This window comes from Lissotriton helveticus, chromosome 7 (assembly GCF_964261635.1).
Source record: "Lissotriton helveticus chromosome 7, aLisHel1.1, whole genome shotgun sequence".
Classification (NCBI taxonomy): Eukaryota; Metazoa; Chordata; class Amphibia; order Caudata; family Salamandridae; genus Lissotriton; species Lissotriton helveticus.
The window spans coordinates 1437518902-1437543037 of record NC_136068.1 but is presented as its reverse complement, the minus strand read 5'-3'; the positions used below and the strand labels follow the sequence as shown (position 1 = coordinate 1437543037).

The window sequence follows — 24136 nt, the reverse complement described above, 5'->3', positions numbered from 1 at the left end:
TAGCCGTAAATTAATTAATTTGAAAGCACTCTTCGAGTAAGCCTAAAACAAGCAATGGGGGAAGAGGAGGCAGCTGAGAAATGAAGCAAAGGGCAGCTGACAAAGAGTGCCTTGGTGGAATTCAAGCGCACCCTAAAGACGTACACGAAGGCAGACTTTGGCACTAGGATGGGATGAACACACACATTTGTGCGCGTTAATGGAGGGATAATTAAGGAGAGTAAAGCATGTGAAACCTCAACGCACTCACACCGGCCGGCAGTGCAAGAATCCAACGCTGATACATGGAAAGTCAAGCGTGATGGTCACTAATTTTCACTTAAGAATGTCTGCTGCTTCCAGCCTTTCCAGTCAGTCTTGTGAATTCTGTCATGTACTTAGCAGCCTTTGATGTGCGAGCGAGTGGGAGGGAACAGCAGGGGGCGGAGAAGCAGATTGCCTTCAAGGCAGGAGGCAGGCAGAAGGCTCGGGCAAGCTCGTGCACGAGAGCACATGCACTCGTGAAAAACCTCTTTTTTGGGCTCATGGTGAAACTCTTGGTTTCACTGCTATAGACTCGTCCTATTCCATTCCTGCGGAATGGAAATAGTCCGAGACCTAAAAAAAGAAAAAAAAGAAATGCTAATCAACAATAACTATTATGATAACTATCAAATGCTCTTTGTGATATCTGGTTTGCTGCATATATTTGAGTTCTCCAATAGTTTCTCATATAGTTTGCAATGAAGTAAAAGACAAACAATGCTACTTGCATTTGAAAGTAATAATAGAACAAACCTGATTCTTGATGATCATGTTTTCAGACGTGAATAATTAGTACAATAGGATGCTGCATGGTAAGTAAATCTTAGTGTTATATTTCTGAAATAAGGTTGGGCTTCATTCAGCGCAAGATGTAAACAGATTATATTATGGACTATATCATGTCATTAGTCAGGAAATTGTATTGGTTGCTTTACCAGAGAGGACTTTAAGCTTGAACGGATGAGGCTTCACACACCTGGCGAACAGTTTCCACTAACATGCTCTGCTGTTTCAGAATGGTGTAATTCACTATGCATTGTTATAATTGGATAGACTAGTTGAAATGAATGGTTATCTTTCACACCAATCCCTTATATCTTCCACTATAGGATATTCTCAAATTAATCCTGACCTTTTACTGAGGGTTACGAAAAAAAAGGAATCTTATGGAAGAAGTTGTGTTTCTCCAGAGGAAAAAAACTGTAATGATTCCAGCACAGGTAAGTTTTTTTTTTTTTTTTTTTAAACTTTATTTGTCATTTTCACAAGCATCGCACAAACACCATCAGTGTAAAGAGCACACACCCACAGCAATAAATATTAAAGAGGGAGGGGGTTAGCCATCGCAGTGGTTCACAGATACAGAATAGCCACGAGTTCAATAACATCCTCATACGTCTCATGCATTTAGTATTATTAACATTGTAAGGAGTTCAGTAATACCGTGGGTTAACCCACCCCTTCTGGGTACAGTTGATTGTCTTATTGTGCTTGACGTTCCGCCGTAAGTTTGGCAATATAAGTGCGGTATGGTCCCCATATGTCCAAAGGTCGAGATGGAGTGGGAATGGTGGAAGAGTATTCGACACAGTTAGCATTGCAGGAGGCCAAGCTTTTTAGCCAGGGTTTCACACTTGGACTCCTTTTGGAGCACCAAAGCAGGGCCACCTCCCTCTTGGCCAACAAAAACCCCAGCGCTGCGAGTCTGCGGACTGCCTGTGGAAATTTTGACACATAGCCCAGCAAGGCAATTTCAGGGGAGGGAGTCAGGGGAACACCCAGTATCTTACCGAATGTAGTATGTACCTGTAACCAGTAGTCACTCAGTCGAGGGCATGTCCACGATAAATGTGCAAAATCAGCGTCTACAGCCTTACATTTCGGGCAGTTAGGAGACCGGGAGGGGTCTATCTTATGGGCCAATGCAGGGGTGTGATACAAGCGCCTCAAGAATTTAAAGTGAATGAGTTTGTGCCTGCTGTTGAGTGACACCCGTTTGGTTACTGTGCAGCATTGTGCCCACTCTTCATCCGTTTTGGGTTTCCCTAGATCTCTTTCCCACGTCGGACCTTTACGTCAGCAGCGGGGATGGCCGCGACACCAAGTCTGTAAAGTTTGGTAACCATATGTGCCCCTGAGGGATGTTGAATGACAGTCGTCAAAGGCAGGGCCTCCTCTGGGGCCAGTGGGAAGGTGGGGAACGTAGCCCGCATCATGGATCGGAGTCTGGACAGGACAAAGGAGTCCATAAAGTTGCGATCCAGGAAACGGGGGTCCTCCGTCAGACTAAAGGCATGCCCGTCTGGGAAGAGGTCGCCCAATGTGTTTAAGCCGAATTTGGAGAGTGTAGTACGGACCACCGCTTCACCAGTGATGGGGAGCCAATGCGCATTAGGGAGTGGAAGGAGTGGTGAATAAAGAATATCTAACTTCAGTAGCCTCCGGAGTTTCTCCCACGCCCAGCATGTGGAAGACAAGGTCTGAATATCTTGGGGGTCTCTCGGGAACCCCTTAGGGAGAAGCGTAGCCAATGAGTGCGGTAGCGCCAATTCCGCCTCCGGTTTCAGGTATAGTATGCGGGCATCTGGGTGAAACCAGGCATAAGCAAAGGAACACTGTGCTGCCAAAAATATAGATAAAAATCAGGTACACCCAGGCCGTCGCGTTCATAAGGCAGGGTCAGTGTGTGCCACGTGACCCGAGGATTCTTGTTTCCCCAGATCAACCTTAGCAGCAGTGTTCGCAGCTGGGTGAAAAATATCTTAGTCAAGGGAATCGGAATGTTGTTAAATAAATACAAAAACCGGGGAAGAACCACCATCTTCACTATGGCAATGCGCCCCACCATAGACAGCGGTAAGCGCAGCCATCGGTCTATGCTATCTTCCAGGAAATCCAGCGCCCTTCCATAATTGAGCCTAATAATGTCACAGTGTTAAGATGGACGTGTATACCCAAGTATTTAACCGACTCCGAACACCATTCCAACGGGTACTCGCAGTCCCATTGCGTAGTGGCGGGGGTCAGCAGGAAAATAAGGGGTTTGTGCCAATTCATGCGTAGCCCAGAGAATTTGCCAAACCGTGTGATTTCCGCCAACAGCGGTGCCAGGTTGAGGGAAGGTGCCCGGACATAGAGTATTAAATCATCTGCGTACAGCGATGCCAGCAGAGGACCGGTGCGAAACTGCAGGCCCCGAAATAGGTGTTTTTCCTGAAAGTGTCGGACCAGTGGGTCCATTGCTGAAATGAATAACAATGGGGACAATGGGCACCCCTGTCTTGTGCCTCTGGACAGGGAAAACGCCTCTGTGATGGTGCCATTTAAGCGAATTCTGGCCGTGGGTTTAGTGTACAACAATGCCACCGTGGAGACAAAACACTCCGGCATACCCATGCGTCTCATAATTGATAGAAAAAAGGGCCACTCGAGGGAATCGAACGCCTTCTCCGCGTCCAAAAGCACGGCGGCCGCCAGGGTGCAGGGGTCTACACGGTGAATAACCGAGAATAATGTTTGCAGATTTAATGAGGTAGATCTATGTGGTACAAACCCGGACTGCGCGGGAGATATGATGAACTCCATTAAGAGGGCCAGGCGAGTGGCCACTACTTTGGCTAATATTTTATAGTCTGTGTTCAACAGTGAGAGTGGCCTGTAAGAGCCACAAAGGGTAGGGTCTTTCCCGGGTTTCGGGAGCAATATGATCACTGCTTCTCTAAACGTGGGGGGCAAGCAACCCCTCTCCAAAGCCTCCGCATAGACCTCTATCAGCACTGGAGCCAGTTCTTCCTTGTACGCCTTATAAAAATCAGCCGAGAAGCCATCCAAGCCAGGAGCAGCCGAGCCCCGTAAGGCGTCAATTGCCTCCACGACCTAGTCAACCTTTATTGGGTGGGAGAGAAACTCCTGCATGTGTTTTTCCAAGAAGACCAATGCTATTTCGTCTAAGTAAGAGCATTGATCGCGAAGATCAGTGGTGGCGGACGAGGTATAGAGGTCAGTATAGTATGACAAGAAGTTGTGGCAGACCTCAGGGGTGGTGTGGAGCAGCCTACCATCCGGGGAAGCAATTCCCGTTATGTATTGTGGTTGACGCGGAGGGCGGAGTAGTTGTGCAAGTAGCTTTCCGGGCCTGTCTCCCTCTCCGTATTGCCGCGCTGTGTGTTGTGTGGTTAACAAGCGCAGTTCCCTATCCGCCTCCTCACGAAACTCCATCAGTAGTGTAAGGCGACGCGTCTCGTTTGCCTCAGAGGGATTCCGAAGCAAGTCATCTTCCAACGCTCGGATATCATTCTCAATGTGGGTGAGGGTGGATCTGATAGAGCGCAGGACCCCCACATGCGTAGCTATGCACACCCCTCTGATAGTGGCCTTGAATACATCCCACAAGGCTGGGTGAGTCTCCACTGACCCTGTATTGAGCTCCAAGTAGTCGGTGATGGCAGTCCGGAGTGTTTCGGCGAACACTATGTCAGAGAGGGCCTTTCCGGGGAATCGCCATTGTCGCTTAAATCCGCCCGGTCTGGAAATCCCCAAGCGTAATGCCACCGGGGAGTGGTCTGACAGTGTACGTGGTAGTGTAGTATGAGATGTTACCCACCCAGCCACCCCAGGGGAGAGTAGCCAGTATACTAGTCTCGTCCACGTGTTATGGAAGCTGGAATGGTGTGTGTATTCCGGGACCCCACCGTGTAGCCTAGCCTCGATGTCAATGAGGGAATAGTGGTCACAAATGTCAGCTAGGACTGGTCTGGATTGTTTTCTGGTATCTGCAGCAGCTGAAGTCCCGTCACGTGAGGGGTTAAGGAGTAAATTAAAATCCCCACCTACAATCAACTGGCCTGTATCCATGGAGAGTAGTTTCGCCTGAAGGTCCTGAAAGAAGGCAGGGGTGTCGGTATTAGGGCCATACACGTTTACCAGGGTAACAGTCTGATGGAATAGAGAGCCCGTTACCACCAAGTATCGACCTTCCGGATCTCCTATAGTGGAGTGTAGTATGAAGGGTACGCGTTTGTGGACAATGACGGCCACCCCCCTGGAGTACCTGCTATAGTCAGAGAAGAAGCGGTGTGAAACCCAGCTTCTGGCGAGGATCCGGGACCCTGCAGGGCATAAGTGTGTTTCCTGCAGAAACACAATGTCAACGTTATGTCTGCCTAAATAATTAAAGACCTGTCTGCGTTTCCTCGTGTCGTTCAGACCCCTGACATTCCAGGACATCCGGGAGATCAGGGAGGAGTCAACATGTGTAGTCTGTCTAGCCATCAGTGTATGAACTTGCGTGCCTAATATGGAGTGTGTCTAAGTCTAAGGTGACGTACAATGCGATGTGGTGTGTGCCTGCTGTCCGAGTTCGGATTGATACAAAACTAAATAAAATCCCCTCCCCCCACCCAGCCTCCAAACAGCCCAGGGAGGCATATCCCCATTAACCATGCAGCGAACTGAGCAAACCACTTAGTTACAAAGTGCAATTTCAAACTGTAGAACAACTGCAAGAAAAAAATAATAGGTAAGTCAACATTGGCATCCGCCATGGGGGGTGGCAACGCCACGCCGGTTGGGGAGTAGACACTACTGGAAATTCGGAGCATTGGTAACCACAACGAACTGGGTACAAGAGGAGCATCCAAAGCTAATCCGAAGCCCAAAGTGACCGGTCACATCTGTCAGCCATTGCCTGTCTCAGCAAATAGATCAGCGCTGGCCTGCGAGGCATTTCTGACCGGAGAAGCCGGAGCCTGTGCATCAGACCGGGCCGGGCTGTTGTCCCGCCGCCTGTAGTGTTGGCAGAAGTCCTGGGCTTCAGACGGTGTCTCAAAGATGCGGGGCCTGCCATCAATGTCCACCTTGAGTCTAGCGGGGTAGAGCATTCCATATCGAAGGCCGAGGTTTCGGAGTGTAGCCTTAACCCCTGTGAATTTCTTGCGTGCTTCCTGGACAGTGAAGGTGAAATCCGGAAAGAAGGATAGAGTATTGCCTTGCCATGTCACCACACCAAGGTCCCGAGCCGCCCGGAGGACAGCATCCCGATCCCTGAAGTTCATAAGGCGAGCAATAATGGGACGTGGTGGGAGACCGGTTCTGGGCCGGGGGCCTAGTGTCTGTGGGCACGCTCCACCACGAACCCCTGAGTGAATGTGTCGCGGCCAAATAGTTCAATTAGCAGCTGTTCAACAAAAGTGTCCATCCGGCCAGTTTATGTCGTCTCTGCTACGCCGGTGATGCGCACGTTGTTTATTCTCCCCCGGGCCTCAAGGTCCTCGTTTTTAATGGCGACCTCTTTAAGGATTCTCTCCACCCTCTCCAGTCTCTTCAGGGATTTCGTTGCGCCATCCTCTGCATCAGATACTCTGGATTCCACTAGGTCCAGCCTTCGGTCGTGTGCCTGAATTTTGGAGCCCATGTCTGCCATGCGGCGCTCCAGCGTGTCAAATCGCCCATCTAGCGCCTTAAAACCGGCCCTCATCTCGGTCATCATAGCAGTCATGAGAGAATTGGCATCCTTCGGGTCTGGTCCTCCAGCCGCCCCAGTCAGGACATCTTGTGGAGGGTCAGTGACTGGGAGGGAAGTCCACGCAAAGTTAAGCTTGCGCTGATTGGGGTCACGTTTAACCATCGTGATCGTGCAGCGGGGCCACCGGATCTAAGCCTCTTTATCCTCCGCGATGAGTGGCAGTAGAAATGTCCCAGACCCCAGGCAATCGGCTGAATCACACAGGAGCACCTCAAATATGGCAATGGGTCAGTAGCAGGGTAATGATCCTGCACACCAGGGGGTGTTGCGTGGGTCCCAGCCCAGCCCGGAGCCCCAATCAGGAGGGGGGGGGCACCAAATGTACAATGGGCAGGGCGACCACATGGCGGCTCGCTCGGGCACCTCAGAGGTCCGGCAGGTCAAGCGGGGCGATGAATCTCCCCTCACTGGTGCAGAGTTAGACAGGGAGAGGCCAGAATCACCGCAGCGCCCGAAGCAGAGTAGCGCAGTCACCCGTAGCGCCCAGCGCGGCCCCTAGGCCAACCCCACAGCAACCGGCCCCCAGAGCCGCGCCCGCGCCGCGGCCAAAATGGAGCTCCCGGCTTCCCCCACCGCACCAGGCCCCAAGGCCCAATTAGGCGCCTAGAGCCCCAGCGCCGCACGAGGGGAGCCGGGTCCCAACAGGCCAGCCACGGAGCCGAGCTCAAAGCCCCTAGAGCACAGAAATCGCCGCGGGGGGACCCCGCCGGCCGCCAGTGCGCCCCAGGCGCAGCGCTTCCTACCTCCACTCCACGGCACCGAGGCCTCCCCTTCCAGACTCCGGCCGCTGGTCTCGCCGCCGTATCTCTGGGTCCGCTGCCTCTGTCGCCTCCAAAATTTCACCCGTCGGGCTGTGCAGGATGCAGATCAGGATCGCAGGTTTGGGTGCCGGGGAAAATCGCGGGTTACTCCATTTTTCGGGTGCCGACTCCCCGATCCGGCGGAGCTTCAGTAAGAGGCGGCCATCTTGGTCCCCTCCTCGGTCACGCCCGCCCCAGCACAGGTAAGTTTGTGTTAAGGAGGTGTTATTCGTATGCTGAGAGTGGAATGTGTTAATGGTTCATATATGAAAAAATCAGCTTGTTGCAGATAGGAAACTAATGATTGGAAAGAGATTATTTGTGTGAATTAGGAAAGTGGAGGAGATTAATTAAGAATATATCGCTAAAGCTTTTATTCTAAGCTGTATGACAATAGTGTTGAAGTAGGCTGATAGTATGTTAATAGATTTGTCTGTTAGCATTCCAAATCTACAGTCAAATATACAAAATCTGCAGAAATTTGAAATCCTCAGAGGGTATAGTAAATTCCACATAGGACAACCTAAATGAATCCTCACTGTATGTATTTAGGTTCAGCATTCATGATTTTTGTCGCCTTCTGTGTATTATGATGTCAGGGGAGTAGTTGTTGCAGAAGATTAGGACTTCAGTTTGTCTGTGAGTCAGAGGCAGTTGTTTTTCATCCATGCAGCAGTGTTGCTTATGCAGTTGGCAAGTTTGCTTTGGCTGTGCTGGTTGAGTCGGTAGGGAGAGGATGAGCTGTGTCTTGTCGGCTTAGGATACTATGTTGATTCAGTGGGCTCTCACCATGTCTGTGAGCGGTGTCATGTAGACATTGAAGAGTGTTGGGCTGAGCGACAATTCTTGAGGGACTCCGCATATCAGGTTTGTGGGTTCTGATATGTGTAGAGGGAGGAGTCTAACTCGTTGAGTTCTGTCCTTGAGGAAGATAAGTATCTACTTGAGGTCCGGTCCACAAATACCCAAGTGCTGAAGCTTTCTGATGAGTGGCTTGTGGGAGACCGTTTCAAAAGCTGTGGAGAGGTCGAGGAGGAGGAGTGCGGCCATTTCTCCTCTGTCAAGGATGCTTCTGATGTCACTGGTGGCCGTAAAAAGCTGTGCTGTGGTTGGGGCAAAGCCTGATTGACAGCTGTCTAGGAGTTGATGGATTTGTAGGTGCTCTGCGATTTGGGTATTGATGACTTTCTTAATGACTTTAGCCGGAAAAGTCAGGAGCGAGATGGGTCTTTAGCTGCTAAGGGTGTTGGGAACTGCTGTTGGTTTCTTCAGTAGGGCATTGACTTCTGCAGTTTTCCAGCAAAATGGAAAGGTTGCGGTGCTTATGGACGTGTTGATGATAGAAGTGAGCGCGAGGGAGATGATTGTTCTTCAAGATTGTATATGAAGTGGGGACATGGGTTTGAGTGGATAGTAATTATCAGGGCGGTGGATTCTTCATTCGAGAGGGAATTCCAGTTACTTAGCTGCTGTTTGGCGAAGGTGTTGTCTGGCTGGTTGGGGGAGTTCATATTGGTATGCTGTGGGTCAAATGTGTTTTAGATCTTGGCAATCTTCTGTTCGAAGAAGTTTGAGAGGCGTTCCAGAGTGCTTGAGATGGGATTTATGTGTGCAATAATAGGGTACCTCTGACACCATAGATTCAACAAACAACTTGTTACCCAAACGATTTTTTAATTACCGTTGGGATATATGCATTTACATCTACATGTACCTTTGAAGTATTTTTATGTGTTTCTTTTCTTGTTTGACGCACTTTCTTGAATGTATAAATCACTAAACTGCTAATTGATTTTTCACTGTATATAACGATTGAACACACTGCCTTGTTTGATTGTACACAAAAAGAACCTTTGTGCTTGAGATGCCCACTGATGGGTTTGGTTGTTTTGCAAATTAAAAAAGTTAAAAAGCAGAAATATAAATGCATATATCCCAGCGGTAATTAAAAAATCGTTTGGGTAACAAGTTGTTTGTTGAATCTATGGTGTCAGAGGTACCCTGTTATTGCACACTTGTATCTTGATTCCAGCCTCTGCTCAGCCCTTAACTGAATCATTCCCCTTTTATTATTATTGAGATGGGATTTATGACATTGTTGGCAGCAGCGGATTGGAGAACTCCTTGACAATGATGAAGAGTTCTTTGCCGTTGTTGGAGATGGCTTTGAGTTTGAGAGTTAAGGCCTTTTTCTTTCTATCTCGTAGTTGTTGGTGGTATAGAAAATGGGGTCCTGGTGCCTACTCTGGACTATTACAGTTTACAATGTTTAAACTGCAGGATCTGAGTTTGATAATGGATCATTGCTGCTATTTGCTCCTGGCCTATGATTATGTGACATGTTTAGCCTATATCCAGATGTGCTGCGCTTCTACTATGTGATTCAATGTTAGAGTTTCTACGTCTCTTCATGTATATTGGTAAAATTTTTATGACTGAGCATGTTTAAACAATATCGTAAAAATGTTTGGAAAAACAAATGTGCTGTTTTACAAAGATTGAATTGTCAAAACCAGATCTTGAAGATGCCTCATTGTCACCGTTTTTTTTTGACTGAACTGGTCTGATGATATACACAATAAAAAAATACTTGTTTGTTAATAAGAAAAGATCCATGTAAGCAGATTAATAAAGTTAAGGTTCTAAAACAAAGTTTTTTTGTGTCAATTCTCATTCGTCAAGACAGCCAACATTTACTTCCATTAATTTAAATCAACGGATATGAGAGTTCCACTCTTTCCAATTGGCTTCTAACCCATGGTGTTTTATGAATGCACTAAAACTGGTTGTGACTTGTTGAGGGCATAGGCATTGTATCTATAATGCAACAGGACCGCGCCATGCTGCTGAAAAACATGTGTCTTAGTGATTATGCCACATTAGTTTGCATGCGTTTACCACGCATGCCATTATAACTCAGTTGTTACAACAACCGCTTTGTTAAATCGCATACCATGTCTGAACAACGACTTGCTGTGGGGAAAGAGGGGTGCTGGATTTTGGAATAGTATAATTTACTATTCCAACTCCAGGCTGTGCAACAGTAGGGAAGGTGTTGGATTTAAAATCCAACACCTTCTGCCCCCTACAGCAAGTCGTTGTTCCGACTTGCGTTGGAATGGCATGCGTTGTAACAACGCGGTTGTTGTAATGACTGTGTTGTAATGGCATGCGTGGTTTCGCATTCATGGTAAACGATGTTTACCGTCTTAATATTTCGGAAATGGCATTTTTGAAATGTTTGACGATTTACCATAGAGTGTAAGAGGTTACTGCTTGAATACATTTTTAATTCATCATCTGGCAGGTTGAGCCACTGTATTTCTGTTTCCACCCTCTTCACAATTTAAACAAGTGAGATAGAAGAGGCAAGATGGCCGCAGGCAGTCTGTAGCGTGAAAGTCGCATAATTCCTCCTCCCTCCTCCCATAGAATGATGGACTGACGTTTGTTTCTACGGCAATGAGACCGGCCCCTCCCGGCAGAGGAATCCGCACAGTCACTGGCCCAAGGGATCTTTCGACTTTGCTTTCCGCGAAGATCCTGATAACGATAATTCTTTCACGAGTGCCAAGAGGACTCGCAAGCTTTGCGGAGCTGATTCTCAAGGGGCCTTTCAGAATGCCACCGCGCCTTACCAAGTAGGTTAAGGACCAGAAGGTGTCTGCACCTAAGGAGAAAGACGAAGGCAAGGCTGCGTCGGCTCCTGGCAAGGTGCAACAATCTGTCAGCGCTATTAGAAGGATTCAACAAAAGAAGCCTGGAGAGGAACGGGGTAACAATAACAAGGCCCCGGCTCCTGTGATCACTCAGGATGTTTCCGCGCAGAAAACCCTCAGGAAAAAGGCAAGACTAAGGACTCTACGATGCGCCAACCCACCTTGTCGGAAGGCTTTGCGGTGCCGCCCGAGCATACGAACAGATCTCCAGAGACTGGAAGCGCTATCGCTGCTTCAACCAGAGGCAACGAGATAGAACAGGCAGAGCTTGCTGGAGGATACACTACCCCCAAAAATAGAAATCAGGGTGAGTCAGGGGCACAGACGCTGGGAGGGAACCCATGCGATGGAGGCAGAGCTGTTGGCACATGGGCAAGCATTTGCCTGTCTATTAGATAATACTGGTTGGTCTTCGGCACTTGTAGTTTGTGAGTAGAGAATGCCCCTAGGATCTATTTGGGGGTCCTGTTCTGGATCAATTGCGAACAGAGCTGTAAAATGCTCAGACCACACTTCAGCTGGCAAATTAGGTTCGCCAGCAGAATCGAAATTTGCCTAGCATAGTAACGGTAAGTTTCAATTCTATTAAGGACACGGAGGTGAGGATTATGCTTTTCCTTCTTCGCTGTTTAATATATACCAAAAACACAGCAGCCCAGAAAAGCTCCACAAAAAATGCTTGTATATCCAAAACACAGGAAAAAGCATTTAAATCAAGAAACAAAACGATTGCAACATAAATCAACTACAAATCCCATCATTCCATCATAGTCCGAGTAATATCAGTCCTTCCACAGTGTCCATGACTACTAGATAGGGTGTCCATCTTGTGTCTTCTCCCTCTTTCTTCGCGCAAGTCATGCTGACTTCACATCAGTCTTGCTTGGAACCTTCATTCCCTAACGGAAGAGACACAATAGCGTAAGCGTTGTAAACAAAACCTCACGCTTAACAACGAGAATCAGTTCAGTCGAACAGTTCAGAAGCAATTGCAAAAAACAACGAGTACCGTAACAATGTAAACATAATAGAAACCAAAACTGGTTGCATACTGAAGTAGGGGCGGGAATCTTAACCCAGGAAGACCTGGGAGGGATAATCCTCGCCTCCGTGTCCTTAATAGAATTGAAACTTACCGTTACTATGCTAGGCAAATTTCGATTCTATGTCAGGACCGGAGGCTTCAGATTATGCTAGTTCAAAGCTTACTTAAGACCAAATGCGCAATGTCCACCACCGGCTTGAAATAAAACCTTTTAAATGTGGAATCAGAGGACCGATCTGCCGCACGCATCGGGTCCTCCAGGCGAGCACTCAAAGAAAAAGCTTTTGAAGCCATCGCTCCTCTAGCTGAGTGAGCTCGGAATTGCTTCACGTCAATACCTGCTTCTTGTAAGACCCAATGCACCCACCTAGCAATAGTGGGGGAGGAGACATCCTTGTGTGGCTTTCGCAAAGCGATGAGCAATTGTCTTTCGCCCGGAGGGCGGAGTTCTGGTGTCATCTCCTCATACGCCTTGAGGCATTGCACCACGCACAATTTGGGTGAATCTACAAAGGCAGCATAAGAAATCGTCCTAGAAGCGGACTTAGTACGACGGCCCACCGTAAAGGTCACACCGTCCGGAGCAAAAACTCTCGCTGAAATGTCGAGGGCCCGCACATCTGAAACCCTCCGACAAGACACCAAACACAAAAGCATGGCCAGTTTCGCCGACAATTCTTTTAAAGAAAGATACTTGTTAGGTTGCCATGAAAGGAAGAGATTTAGAACGACATTGACGTCCCAAAGAACGGAATATCGCGGTTCCGGGGGTAATGAAAGCCGAACCCCGCACAAGAGCCTACATACGAAAGGGTTTTTCCCCAACATGGGCCCCTTCCACCGGCTCATGAGCCGCTGAGATCGCAGAACGCATTGCGTTAATGGTGTGATACGCCAGGTCATCGGAGGCCAGATCTGCAAAAAATTCAGAATTGGCACGACGCCTGCGACCAAGGGATCCAAATCCCCTCGAAACACCAACGCACCCACTTGGTCCAAGCAGATCGATATCTCTTCGCGGTGCTGGGTGCCCATGCCTTTGACAAGAGATCCTCAGCCGATCTCGAAAGGCCTGGGAGCGACCAACGTCGCCTGAAAGCCGCCACACCATGAGGCGGAGAGCTCCCTGCATTAGAAGATGGTGCGGTACCCCCTCCTGATTGAGGAGAAGATGAGGAACCTGGGGGAGTAGGATTGGAGAATCCCAAGAAAGTTCCAAAAGAACTGGAAATCAAACTTGATATCTCCAATCGGGCGTCACCGCCAGCACCTCCGCTCCCTGGCGGCGAAGCTGGGCCGCCATCCAGACGATCATTGCAAAGGGCGGGAACGCATAAGCCCTCTCCTGACTCCAATCTTGGAGAAAAGCGTCCGTGGCTTCCGCTAGAGGGTCCGGTCTCCAGCTGAAGAACCGCGGGAGCTGATAATCCAAACGGGACGCAAACAGGTCCACCGAGAACGGTCCCCAAAAATCGTTCAGTCGCTGGAACAACGGAACATCCAGACACTGCAGTTCCGAAGATGCCTGGAGTGCCAATCGGCCACCTGATTGGCCTGACCCGGCAAGTATTCCGCCGTCACGGATACGTGGTGGGCTACATAATAGTCCCAAAAATCTTTTGCTAGATTCGCTAATGCTCGCGACCGAGGACCGCCCAAGTGATTGACATATCGGACGGCTGAGACGTTGTCCATCCGCAGGAGAACACATGAGCTCGCTGCAAAGGACCCCGCCAGGAGCTCCAAGCAATTTAAGTGCAACCCCTGCACTTCGGACGACCAGGCGCCGCCTGTGGAGAATTCTCCGCAGCGGGCGCCCCAGCCCGACCTGCTGGCGTCGGACTCTATCACCAAATTCGATGCTGAACCGACGATCGCTCGGCCGTTCCAGGCCTCCATATGAGCGAGCCACCAGGCCATTTCCCCTTTCACTTCCTCTGTAAGGGGAACCAACTGATCGTACGACACGCTGCGCCTGAGATGGTGCGCCTTGAGGCGTTGAAGGGCCCGGTAATGGAGGGCTCCCGGGAAGATCGCCTGAATGGAAGAGGACAGGAGTCCCACCACTCTGGCGATCTGCCGCAGGGAAGTGTGTGATTTTGCCATCGTTTGCCGCAACACATGCCGGATCTTGGCCACCTTCCTGGACGGAAGACTCAAAGAGGCTTTGAGTGAGTCCACGACGAAGCCGAGGAAAACCACACTCTGGAACTGGGAAAGCATCGATTTGTCTTTGTTCATGACGAAACCCAGCCCCTGTAACAAGGATACGGTCTTTTGAAGCTGAATGTTGAGCTTCTCGGGGCACTGAGCCATCAAGAGGATGTCGTCCAAATAAACAATCATCCTGGTACCTTGGCTTCGCAGGACCTCCACCACCGGATGCAGGAGCTTGGTGAAGCACCTCGGGACGGAGGAGAGTCCGAACGGAAGGGCAGTGAACTCGAACACCTGACCGTCTCAGACGAACTGAAGAAACCGATGATGCGGTGGATGGATAGGGACCTCTAGGTAGGCGTCCTTCAGATCCAAACGAAACATCCAATCGTTCTGAAGGAGCACATCCCGAAGAAGATGGATCCCCTCCATCTTGAAATGACGATAAGTCAACCAGCCGTTGAATTCCCGGAGGTTGATGACCGGCCGTTTGCCCCAATCCGTTTTCTCCACAAGGAAGATATTGCTGAGGAAACCCGAGGGATGACGAGTTGATCAACAGATAGCCCCTTTGCGGAGTAGCTCTGAGACCTCCTCGTCGATCAACTGCGCATCGGCCAGTGAAAAAACTATTGGGCGAGGGGGGTTCCTCTTATGGGGTTGATCGTAAAACTCTATATGAAAACCGCGCACGGTCTGAATGACCCATGCGTCGGCAGTAATTGCCTCCCAGGCCTCTGTGAAAGCCGGTAGTCGGCCGCCAATTTGAATCTGGTCCGGCGATATTAGACTTACCGTTGGGATTGTTATTGCTGGCGTTGTTCTTGTAGCCGCCTCACCCCCTGAAGCGTTGGCCTCTCGTAGGGTAGAAGTTTGTGTAGCTGGCTGAGGTATTATATTGACCTCTTCCGGAGCCTTGACCCTTGTTGGCAGAATTTTGACCGCCACGGCCGGTCGCCTGGCCCCTACCGCGACCAGCCCCCCAGGAAAAACGCTGCTGAAACACTCGCTTGATGCTGGATTGGGCCTTATCGAGGGATGTAAAAGTTGAAACAAACTTGCCGAATTCTTTTATGAATGGGTCCCCGAACAGGCCCCCTTGGGCTACTGCCCCTGCCTCCGAGGAGGCCAAATCACCTAACTTCGGGCCAATTTTATCAAGAGGGAACGCCTACGTTCCGTCGAGTGCGCAATTGGCATTTCCCAAAAATATGACAACTCTGCGCCCAATTTGACAAAACTCCGGGAGATATGGCTGCCCCTGACACCTTTGCCTCCTCCGCCATGTCCAAAATCATAGTAATAGGACCTATGGCGTGCAGCAACTTGTCCTGGCAGCTACGCCAGGACCTGTCTATGCCCTTGCGCGGATCCTTAACAAACTTATCCATAAAGGTAGCCATCTTGGCATCCAGTTCTGGTGTCAGAGCGACTTTCCCCTCTAACGTCGGGCGCGGGCACTCCCCCCGGTGACAGCTCCTCGCTTCATTCCCCAAGGGTTTCCGGAGGCGCCCCGCCACAAACTACGCCACCTTGTCCCCAGGCAGCCGACCGCGGGTGAATAATATCATCCGGTCCAACATGCCCGAGCTGTCCTGGGGCAACTCGGCGGCGGAGCCGGCCGGACGCCAAGACCGCACAGAACCCTCATCGTCGTTGGAATCAACCGGAGACAGTCCCCACGGGGATGAAGGAGCCGTGCCCAAAGACACCGACGGGGCTGATGCCGGTGGCGGCGCAGGGGTGGGGTTGGTCGCCTTCGCCAGAAAAGCGTCACGCAGACGCTCAAAGGCATCCCTATCCACACCCTGTGCCCCCACGAACTCCCCTCCTTGCAAGGTCGCTTAGGAGCAGGTGGGTCTCCCTCAGAAGGGCCCGGGTCCGAACCAGGGGCCCCTAATTGCGCCTGCGCTAACTTGGCGCACTCCTCCACTATCCGAGTGGAAAGGCGTTCCTCCATGGGGCCTACAATGTCCGTAACGCAGCGGTAGATAGAACTATCCACTGCGTTATAGAATTCCTCATCATTAAGATTGTGATGAGATTCCTCCTCCTCTTCTTCATAGTACTCCCCTTCCATGTCAATAGGGAACCCTAAGACCCCGGGGAAGATGAGGGGAAAAACCGTGCTAAAGCCTAAGCACCAGCTTATGGGCAGGCCGGAGGCCCGCAGGTATCTGCCTGGCTGGAAACCAGAAATAGGGCAGCACCAATCCCTGAGCGCACAGACCCTCACCAAGGACTGGGTCACGGCCGCCCCCCTACGTGCGCTCCTTCAGGGACCCTCAAAGCCTGAGAAAAAACAGCACTGGGCCCACACGCTGTAAAAACCGCAATCAAGTGCTTCAATACGCCTGCAGGCGGCAACGCGGTAATACCGCTATACAGACCCTTCTGGGTGTAGAACAAAACAGGGCAATACATACCCCCACAGTGAGGGCGTACAGGTGAGCAGGCCCGGACTGGCCATAGCGGGCACCGGGCAATCCCCCGGTGCGCCGCAAGGGTGGGGACCGGACTTGAGCCCCTGGAGGCCGATTTTGTTACAGGGCCGTTTTTGCAGCAAAGCTGTAAAATCGGCTCTGCAACAAAATCGGCCGAAAACCATCCCCGGCAAAGAGCTCGGCGGCACCTCCAACCCCCCGAGTGGGGAGGGGGGGGCTGGCCGAGCACTTTGCCAGGGCCGGTTTTGGTTCCCAGTCCGGCCCTGCAGGTGAGGCGGCAGGGCAAGGCACCGAAGCGTCTCTTTCCTCAGCGCGGCTTCCGAACTGTGAGGAAACCCGCGCCGAGATCAGAGAGACGGACGGGCTCCCCCTGGCGGCTGAAAGAAAAGCCGCGGCTGTCACTGGGAGATTGCGAAAGGGACGGAGAACGTCCCTGCGATCATGAAAGGGCTCTGAAAGGGAAACTGCATAGAAATGGCAAGATACATCAGAGCCCCCCCCCCCCCCCCCCCCCCCCCCCAAAGCATAAACTTCTGCACATTCATGACTAAACACCAGATATATCGTAAAGTCACAACGTCATGCAGAGCAAAGAATAAACACTTGACTGGCTGCGAAGTAGCGAAGAAAGAGGGAGAAGACACAAGATGGACACCCTATCTAGTAGTCATGGACACTGGAAGGACTGATATTACTCGGACTATGATGGAATGATGGGATTTGTAGTTGATTTATGTTGAAATCGTTTTGTTTCTTGATTTAAATGCTTTTTCCTGTGTTTTGGATATAGAAGCATTTTTTGTGGAGCTTTTCTGGGCTGCTGTGTTTTTGGTATATATTAAACCGCGAAGAAGGAAAAGCATAATCTGAAGCCTCCGGTCCTGACATTGAATTACCCTCCTTGCAACCCGTTCTTACTATTGTCCAGAATGCCATGGTAACCAAGTCACTGAAAAGTCATTGTACTCTTATTAGAACAGTCCGTGCCTAGCTAACTGTTTTATTTCTTGTTCTTTTTCCCCATTTCTCCCATTTTATCCCCCTGTGTCAAAATTGTTTAATTGTTACGCATGTATGAAAGGAAACTATATGATCCCAAGACAGACATGGTTATAATACTGTCCTGAGGATGATGCCATTTATTTAGAGTTTGGGCATCGAAACGTCGACAATTTTTGTACCATATGTCCACTAAATAGTACAATGGTACTGTGATTGAATCCAGTCTGTTCACTGAGTACTAGGAAACAGACCGCCTCGTTCGCCTTTTTGCCTGTAAAAATTGCTGTTTTGTCTTGTTGTTTGTGGGTCACAGGCTGTGCCCCCTTGACATTAACTTCAATTTTGTGTTAAACTATATTGATATTTGCTAAATAAATCCCTGTCCGGCTCGACCAAGAACATACTGGCTATCTAGCTTATGTTGATCCTATTTGTTCATTTTTCAATGTTCTAGGGACCACTGTCTTTAGTAACTAATTAGCGCCCAAGGTCCTTAGTGTATTACCTTTGGGTTCCCTTGTTCTTTCTAAAAAGTCAATAGAAAGATGAAGCAGACAGAGATGTAAAATACCTCTACAGCCCGGCAATAGGGGGAAGGAAATTGCCTGGGATGCACTCTGGTACGTCTTCTAAACAATACCGTGAACAGAAGACATATTATAAGCATGGGGGAAGATGGATTCAGACATACTTTGAGGACATCATGTTCACTTTCACCACATGCTATCCTTCTCCGTATAAGGTGGAAAATACAAACGGCTCAACCCCTCCTCCCCAAGGACTACCTCTCAGAAGTCGCCTTGGCATGGCTCGAGACACAAGATCGAGAAATCCTAATGCCCCCTTTAAAGCTGAGAAGATCCCAAGAATACTGGATGTTTACAGTGAAGTTTGAGTGTCCATCATTCTCCCCAAATCCTTCTGGGAGGCAGCGATTACAATACTGTACAAACGAGACAAACTTCGGTAAAATGATCATTGCAGACAGGCTCCAATCCATGCTACGAGTCACTGTTTTCCCAGAGCAATCCAAGTTTATACCCAGGAACTTCAATTTGGACACTTTGCACACATTCCTCTTGATTTCACAAGTGGACCCTGGCATCCCAGTAGTTGCTGTTTTTATTAGATGCCCAAAAAGCATTTGATTCGTTGTCTTGGAAATACATGTTTGCTACACTATAAAGGGTGGGACTTAGAACAGAGCTCCTGGGCTGGATTTGCATGCTCTATAACAAACTCACCGCAAGACTGTAGGTTAATGGTCTCATATCTCCACCAATTACCATTGCCCAGGGCATGCAACAGGGGTGCCCACTGCCCCCATTTTTGTTTGCTGTTGTTACAGACCCCCTTGATTAGTATCCTATAAGAGCAACTTTACCACTGTGGACTGTGTATAGCTGGGAAAGTTACCCTACCTCTCTATATGCCATTGATATTATTCTCCATGTAAAGTACCCTGATATTAACCTTAACCCCATTCTTAGAGAAATAATAACATTCTGACGTTTCTCTGGACTCTGCATAAACTAGTACAAGTCACTCATGATTAAACACTACCAGCCAGGCCCCGGCCTGTGTCTTCATTAACACTATAAGGGTTACAACTCAGTCTGACGTGCCTTTCATCTGGGTACATTTTAAAAGCTCGTTTTCTCACTTCTACCTTGGTTAAAAGGATGTACCGTAGGCAGGTTTATATTGAGTAAAGCCATCCTGTTACTTCAGGCAGCAGCTATAATTTGGCAAACACTGCACAAAAGAGGAGTTAATCATTTAGTACCAAGCTCCAATCCTTACACAGCTCTTTAATGCACCGCAAACCCTGCATCACGCTGTCAGTGTGCCATAGTTCCTCTAGCAAAAAACAATGTTCTAATCAGCATTACAATTTTACCCAATACACGTAAAAGTAACAAGCATTGGCATAGCCAATAGGGCTCGCCTTTAGAACCTTATAAGTGTTTAGCCATGCAACAGTTGATGTTGCACCAAGGATGTTATTGTGCATAACAAAATACTTATAAGGTCCCAAAGGCGAGACCTATTGGCTATGCCAATGCTTGTTTTTGGGTGGGGCAGGCATAGTGTGCATTGCTGTAGTCGAGTCAGCTGCTGATGAGTGCATGGGCGACCGTTTTCGTGGACTCGGTGCAAGGATTTGTGCATGCTCTGTGGGAGTGGGGGGGATTCCGAGCGCTGTGGGCCACCAAGAGTCATCCCAGGTGGATGGGGAGGAGCCCAGGATGAGGACTAATATCTTGTCGTTGGGCTCGAGGCAGCTGTCCTTTATCCAGGTGGCGACTGCCTTCATCCCGTTTTGAAAGTTGCTCTTGGCGGCTGTGGGTTCATTTGTGAGGGAGCAAATCAGTTGGGTGTCGTCGGTGTAGGAAATTATGTTGAGTCCGTGGCTCAAGGATCACATTTCCTGACATGTTCCCCAAGTCACCCCCTACTAGAAGGTACTTGGCCGGTGACCTTGTCCCACAAGGGGCTCCACACAGTAATAGTGATAGTACCGAAGTGACAAGCCTGCAGTCAGTCAACACATAAGTGTTTGGAGCTCGGAGGAAGACAGCCCTTCATAATTGGGATCTAGGCTCATTTTGGCAATCTGAGGCCCACATGTTTCTTTACATATGCAGACTTAGAATATAGTTTAATAGACCAGAGTTCCTAACCCAAACTGTGTATTCTATTCCCAAAGCAGCTCTTTGAAGAACATATGGTTTGAATTGGACTGTGACAGTTTGATTTGGTAATGGTGCTTTTGCAATGACATTTACTGTGCTTGTAAGGAGAAGCAACAGGAAATTACTTGACTAAGCATTGTCTTTATCTTGTTCACCAAATCAAAAGTTTCCCTCAAGTAGTTCTTGGAAAATGTGTGTATGTTGTGCTTGCATGTCCTTCTTAGCAAACATGATAGGGTAGGAACATAACATCGTGAGTTTGCTAGTTACTGTAACAACTGTTTCTACAACAGGGCACCCAGTTGTTGAACATCCCACTCCAATAAAACTTAAACAAGAGGAAGAGTTATATCGCAAGACTAGACAAGACAACAGGAAGGTCGAAAATAGAAACAATTCGATAACAAGTAAGTGCTTACAAACCAATAAACATTTTTTTCATCTAATGTTTCTGAATGTTTAAGTTTTGCACATGATTTACATCTGATATACTTTGCTTGCAAATGTTTCATAACCTGCAGCTCAAGCTCACTTCCTCCCACGTTTTGCCTTTGCTATAATTAGTATATTGGTCAGCCATGGAATGGACTTCAATGTGCTCGAAGCCACCTATATTGTAGTAGAATAAATGGAAGTGTTAAGGATGATTTTACCGGTACTTCTAATTTCTCAATGTTGTTCCATGGATCTGTCCCACTTTCCTCCTACTGGAAGGTCTTTGTAGCCGGTTTTTGCCCTCCCAACACTTCTCTCCTTTTTCCCAGCTTTCTCACATGAATAGTTATATTCGTTGGTACTTTATTTCCCAGTCGTTACAGGCTGTGTTTCAGTCCAGTTGTACTTTAGACTCAATTGTTAAAATGCAGTTGTATCATTATTGTGGCCAATGATGATGGATGGTGCAATTGTGGTCCAAGGTGATGGACTTATGAAGCAAAAGACTATATAATGTAGCTCCCTTTTGTTGGATTATGCTCTGTTTTGGGAAGAACTAACAGCCATGGGTCTTGTACCCTGTTTGTGACATGATGCTTTGGGAACCGCTTTTTAGGTCTCGCCTGTCGATGCGCATGCGCATCGAGCTTGCGAGACTATGGGGGCTTAAACACTCTTTAACCAACTTGCAAGGAATCGTGGCGATTCCTTGCAGTGCCCGTGAAAATCAAGCTCAATGCGCATGCGCATTGAGCTTAAAAGCGCGTGCACATGCCCACAGCCGCCTGCCTTGCATGTATTCTCCCTCAGGCGCACTCCTCCCACACCCCCGCTCCGCCCCCTCCCCTGCCTGCCGTGTCGCATTTCTTAAGTTCCCTCAGCCGCACTCCAGGCCCCTGCTGCTTTCACACCCTCTCCCCGCCGTGTCGCATTTCTCCTCCCCCCTCCCCTTCTGTGTCTTCCCTCCTCCTCCTACTCTCCTCCCCCCTCCTCCTCCTACTCTCCTCCCCACTCTCTCTCTCACAGCCTCCCCCAGCTCCGCCCCCTCACTTCTTGTTTAAGGGAGTCTCTCATTAGCATTTAGAGTCTACTGCTTAAGTTTATCGCAGTGTAATTTTTTATTTTCACGGCGCCCATGGTTGCAGCCCTGTGTGCCCTGCAGCAGAGGCGGGCACAGAGTACAGCGGAACAGTATCATAGAACATGAAGAGTCTTGTTCAACCCGCACTCGCAGCACTTCTCCTCTTCCACCCTAGAAGGAAGTGCGGGGCTTCTAACCAAAGCTTGTCACCCGCAGTCAGCCCAGAGTGAAAACACAAGTTTTTAGAATTCATGACATGACTGATTTGTGATATCCATGTAGCGCATCACTTGGTGGAGAAATTACAATTTTGTCCTACCGGAGACCCTGTCACCTTAATAACATACCCGTCCCCGCAGCAGGCGCATTGATGCGCTCAGCTTACTGCCATGGTTATTCACCCGTCCTCACATCTTTTCCTTTGTTTACTTTCTCATGTAATCTGTGCCCCAAGTTTGTGTATATTTTGTGTTGTCTAAAATTTTGTGACACGAAAGTAGACACATCTAAATCCAGTAACCATGATTCCTGTTTTGACCACCCACTGACTCACAACGGGTGGGGCTGCATTGGGCACGAGACACTGTTGTGAGGGTCTGTCAACTTTTTTTTTTACTCACTCAGTTACCGCTTATTTACTAGAGTTCTAGAATTAATTTACGAGTGAATAACTTACATGGACCACCTGCCACACTCAGGTTTTCTCTACTTTCACTTGTGAGCGTCAGGGTCGTGGCGAGTAAAACCCTTACACAACGGTCTTTTCAAGTGCAACTTTTTTGATTAATTTGAACATTTTTGAGTGCACCTCACACTGCACTTTTACGTTGAAACTGGAATATTAGACGTACGTATGCAGGCAGTTACAGCAAGGCGGCAAGTTTTTCCTTGGATTTGGGGAGAGTTGGAAGAAACAGCGTGAATTGGAAAAATATTCGTAAGTGACAGAAAAAATGTTTTTCAATAATATTTGAATCGATTAGTCCTAAACTGATGTTTTTAGTTTATCGAGTGACCTATGCAAACTTCGGCGTGTGAAAGCATCCATACGGGTCTTTTTGCTGAACCCTATCCACATATGCCTGCTACAACAGTCATAAACTAAGCCTGATTGAGAGAAGCAGTCAGTAGAATCCCTTAGCAGGCGCCATTTAGGAACAAGCATAGGTATATCTTAGGAGAGTTGCAAGACTACACCTACGTTACTAACTAACAAACTAACATGAGACTGGAGTTCTTTGTATGAAACAAGGAAATCATTTTTCTAAATTTTAATCACAGTTTCCTTAATATGTCTTGACTTTATCTCTCCTGTGCAAGAACAGGAATAAATGATGCCCTTTGACACACTTTCTGAAGCGCTTAAAACGCTCACTGTAACTTCGGTGTGCTATAAAATGTATTGGTAAATGTTTGTAACTTCTGAATAATTTACACCTAAGTTCACCACATTTCTCTATGGTCCTCTGGTCAATAACCCCGACACACCCCGGCAACCGACCAGAAGTGTGGCACACATTAAAGAACACAAATGAATAAATGACTCTCAATCTGCGACTGGTTAAAGCAATTTCTATGACATCGTTTCCTACATGTTTATCTGTGGAGTAGTTTATTGGCTTGTTTTAATAGAGTTTTATATAGCGCTAACTTGACCGGAATCAGGAATCAGAGCGCTTTACATGAGCACCAGTTGCATTACATGAGGACACACATTTATTTTTGTAAGGCGCAGGGACATTAAGTGATTTGCCCAGGATCACAGGATGTTCAGCGTCATTGCCGAGACTCCATCCCAGTTCCCCAGACTCGAGGGCGACTGCCGTACTGTATCCCTTTCTCCGTGGTGATTGGCCTGCTTTCTGAGCATGAGTTCCATCACAGGGTGCTTTACATCTTTCTTTCTAATGGCCCTGCAGTATTAGCAGGACAGTCTATAGCTGCCAAAAAGCTACTGTTTATCTGTGTTAGACAGCTTTCGGGAAAACAGCATCTCAGGGGATAATGTATATCTGTGCACTGCGCACAAAGCTAAGAACAAGTTAAAATACTTTTATTTTTTTTAACTTGTTTACTTTCACTTTGACGACCGCCGGGCCGTCTCTCGCGTTTCTCCAGGCTGCATTTGACCTCTCATTAGCCGGCTCCTTTGTGGTGCAGAAGCACAGCCTGCTGCAAGCCGGACCACTGGGCATTACACGCTTGGCTCG

General features: G+C 48.5%; 1 protein-coding gene across 3 annotated transcripts in view; it reads left to right on the top strand.

Moving 5' to 3' along the window:
- The window catches only part of LOC144770337 (uncharacterized), a 210812-nt gene that overhangs the window by 50146 nt on the left and 136530 nt on the right, over positions 1-24136 (top strand). For all 3 annotated transcript variants that reach the window (XM_078654778.1, XM_078654781.1, XM_078654779.1), the window contains exons 4-5: positions 1134-1244; positions 20704-20817. In XM_078654778.1, coding sequence (XP_078510904.1) covers positions 1134-1244; positions 20704-20817 — 225 coding nt within the window. The remainder of the gene's footprint in view (positions 1-1133; positions 1245-20703; positions 20818-24136) is intronic.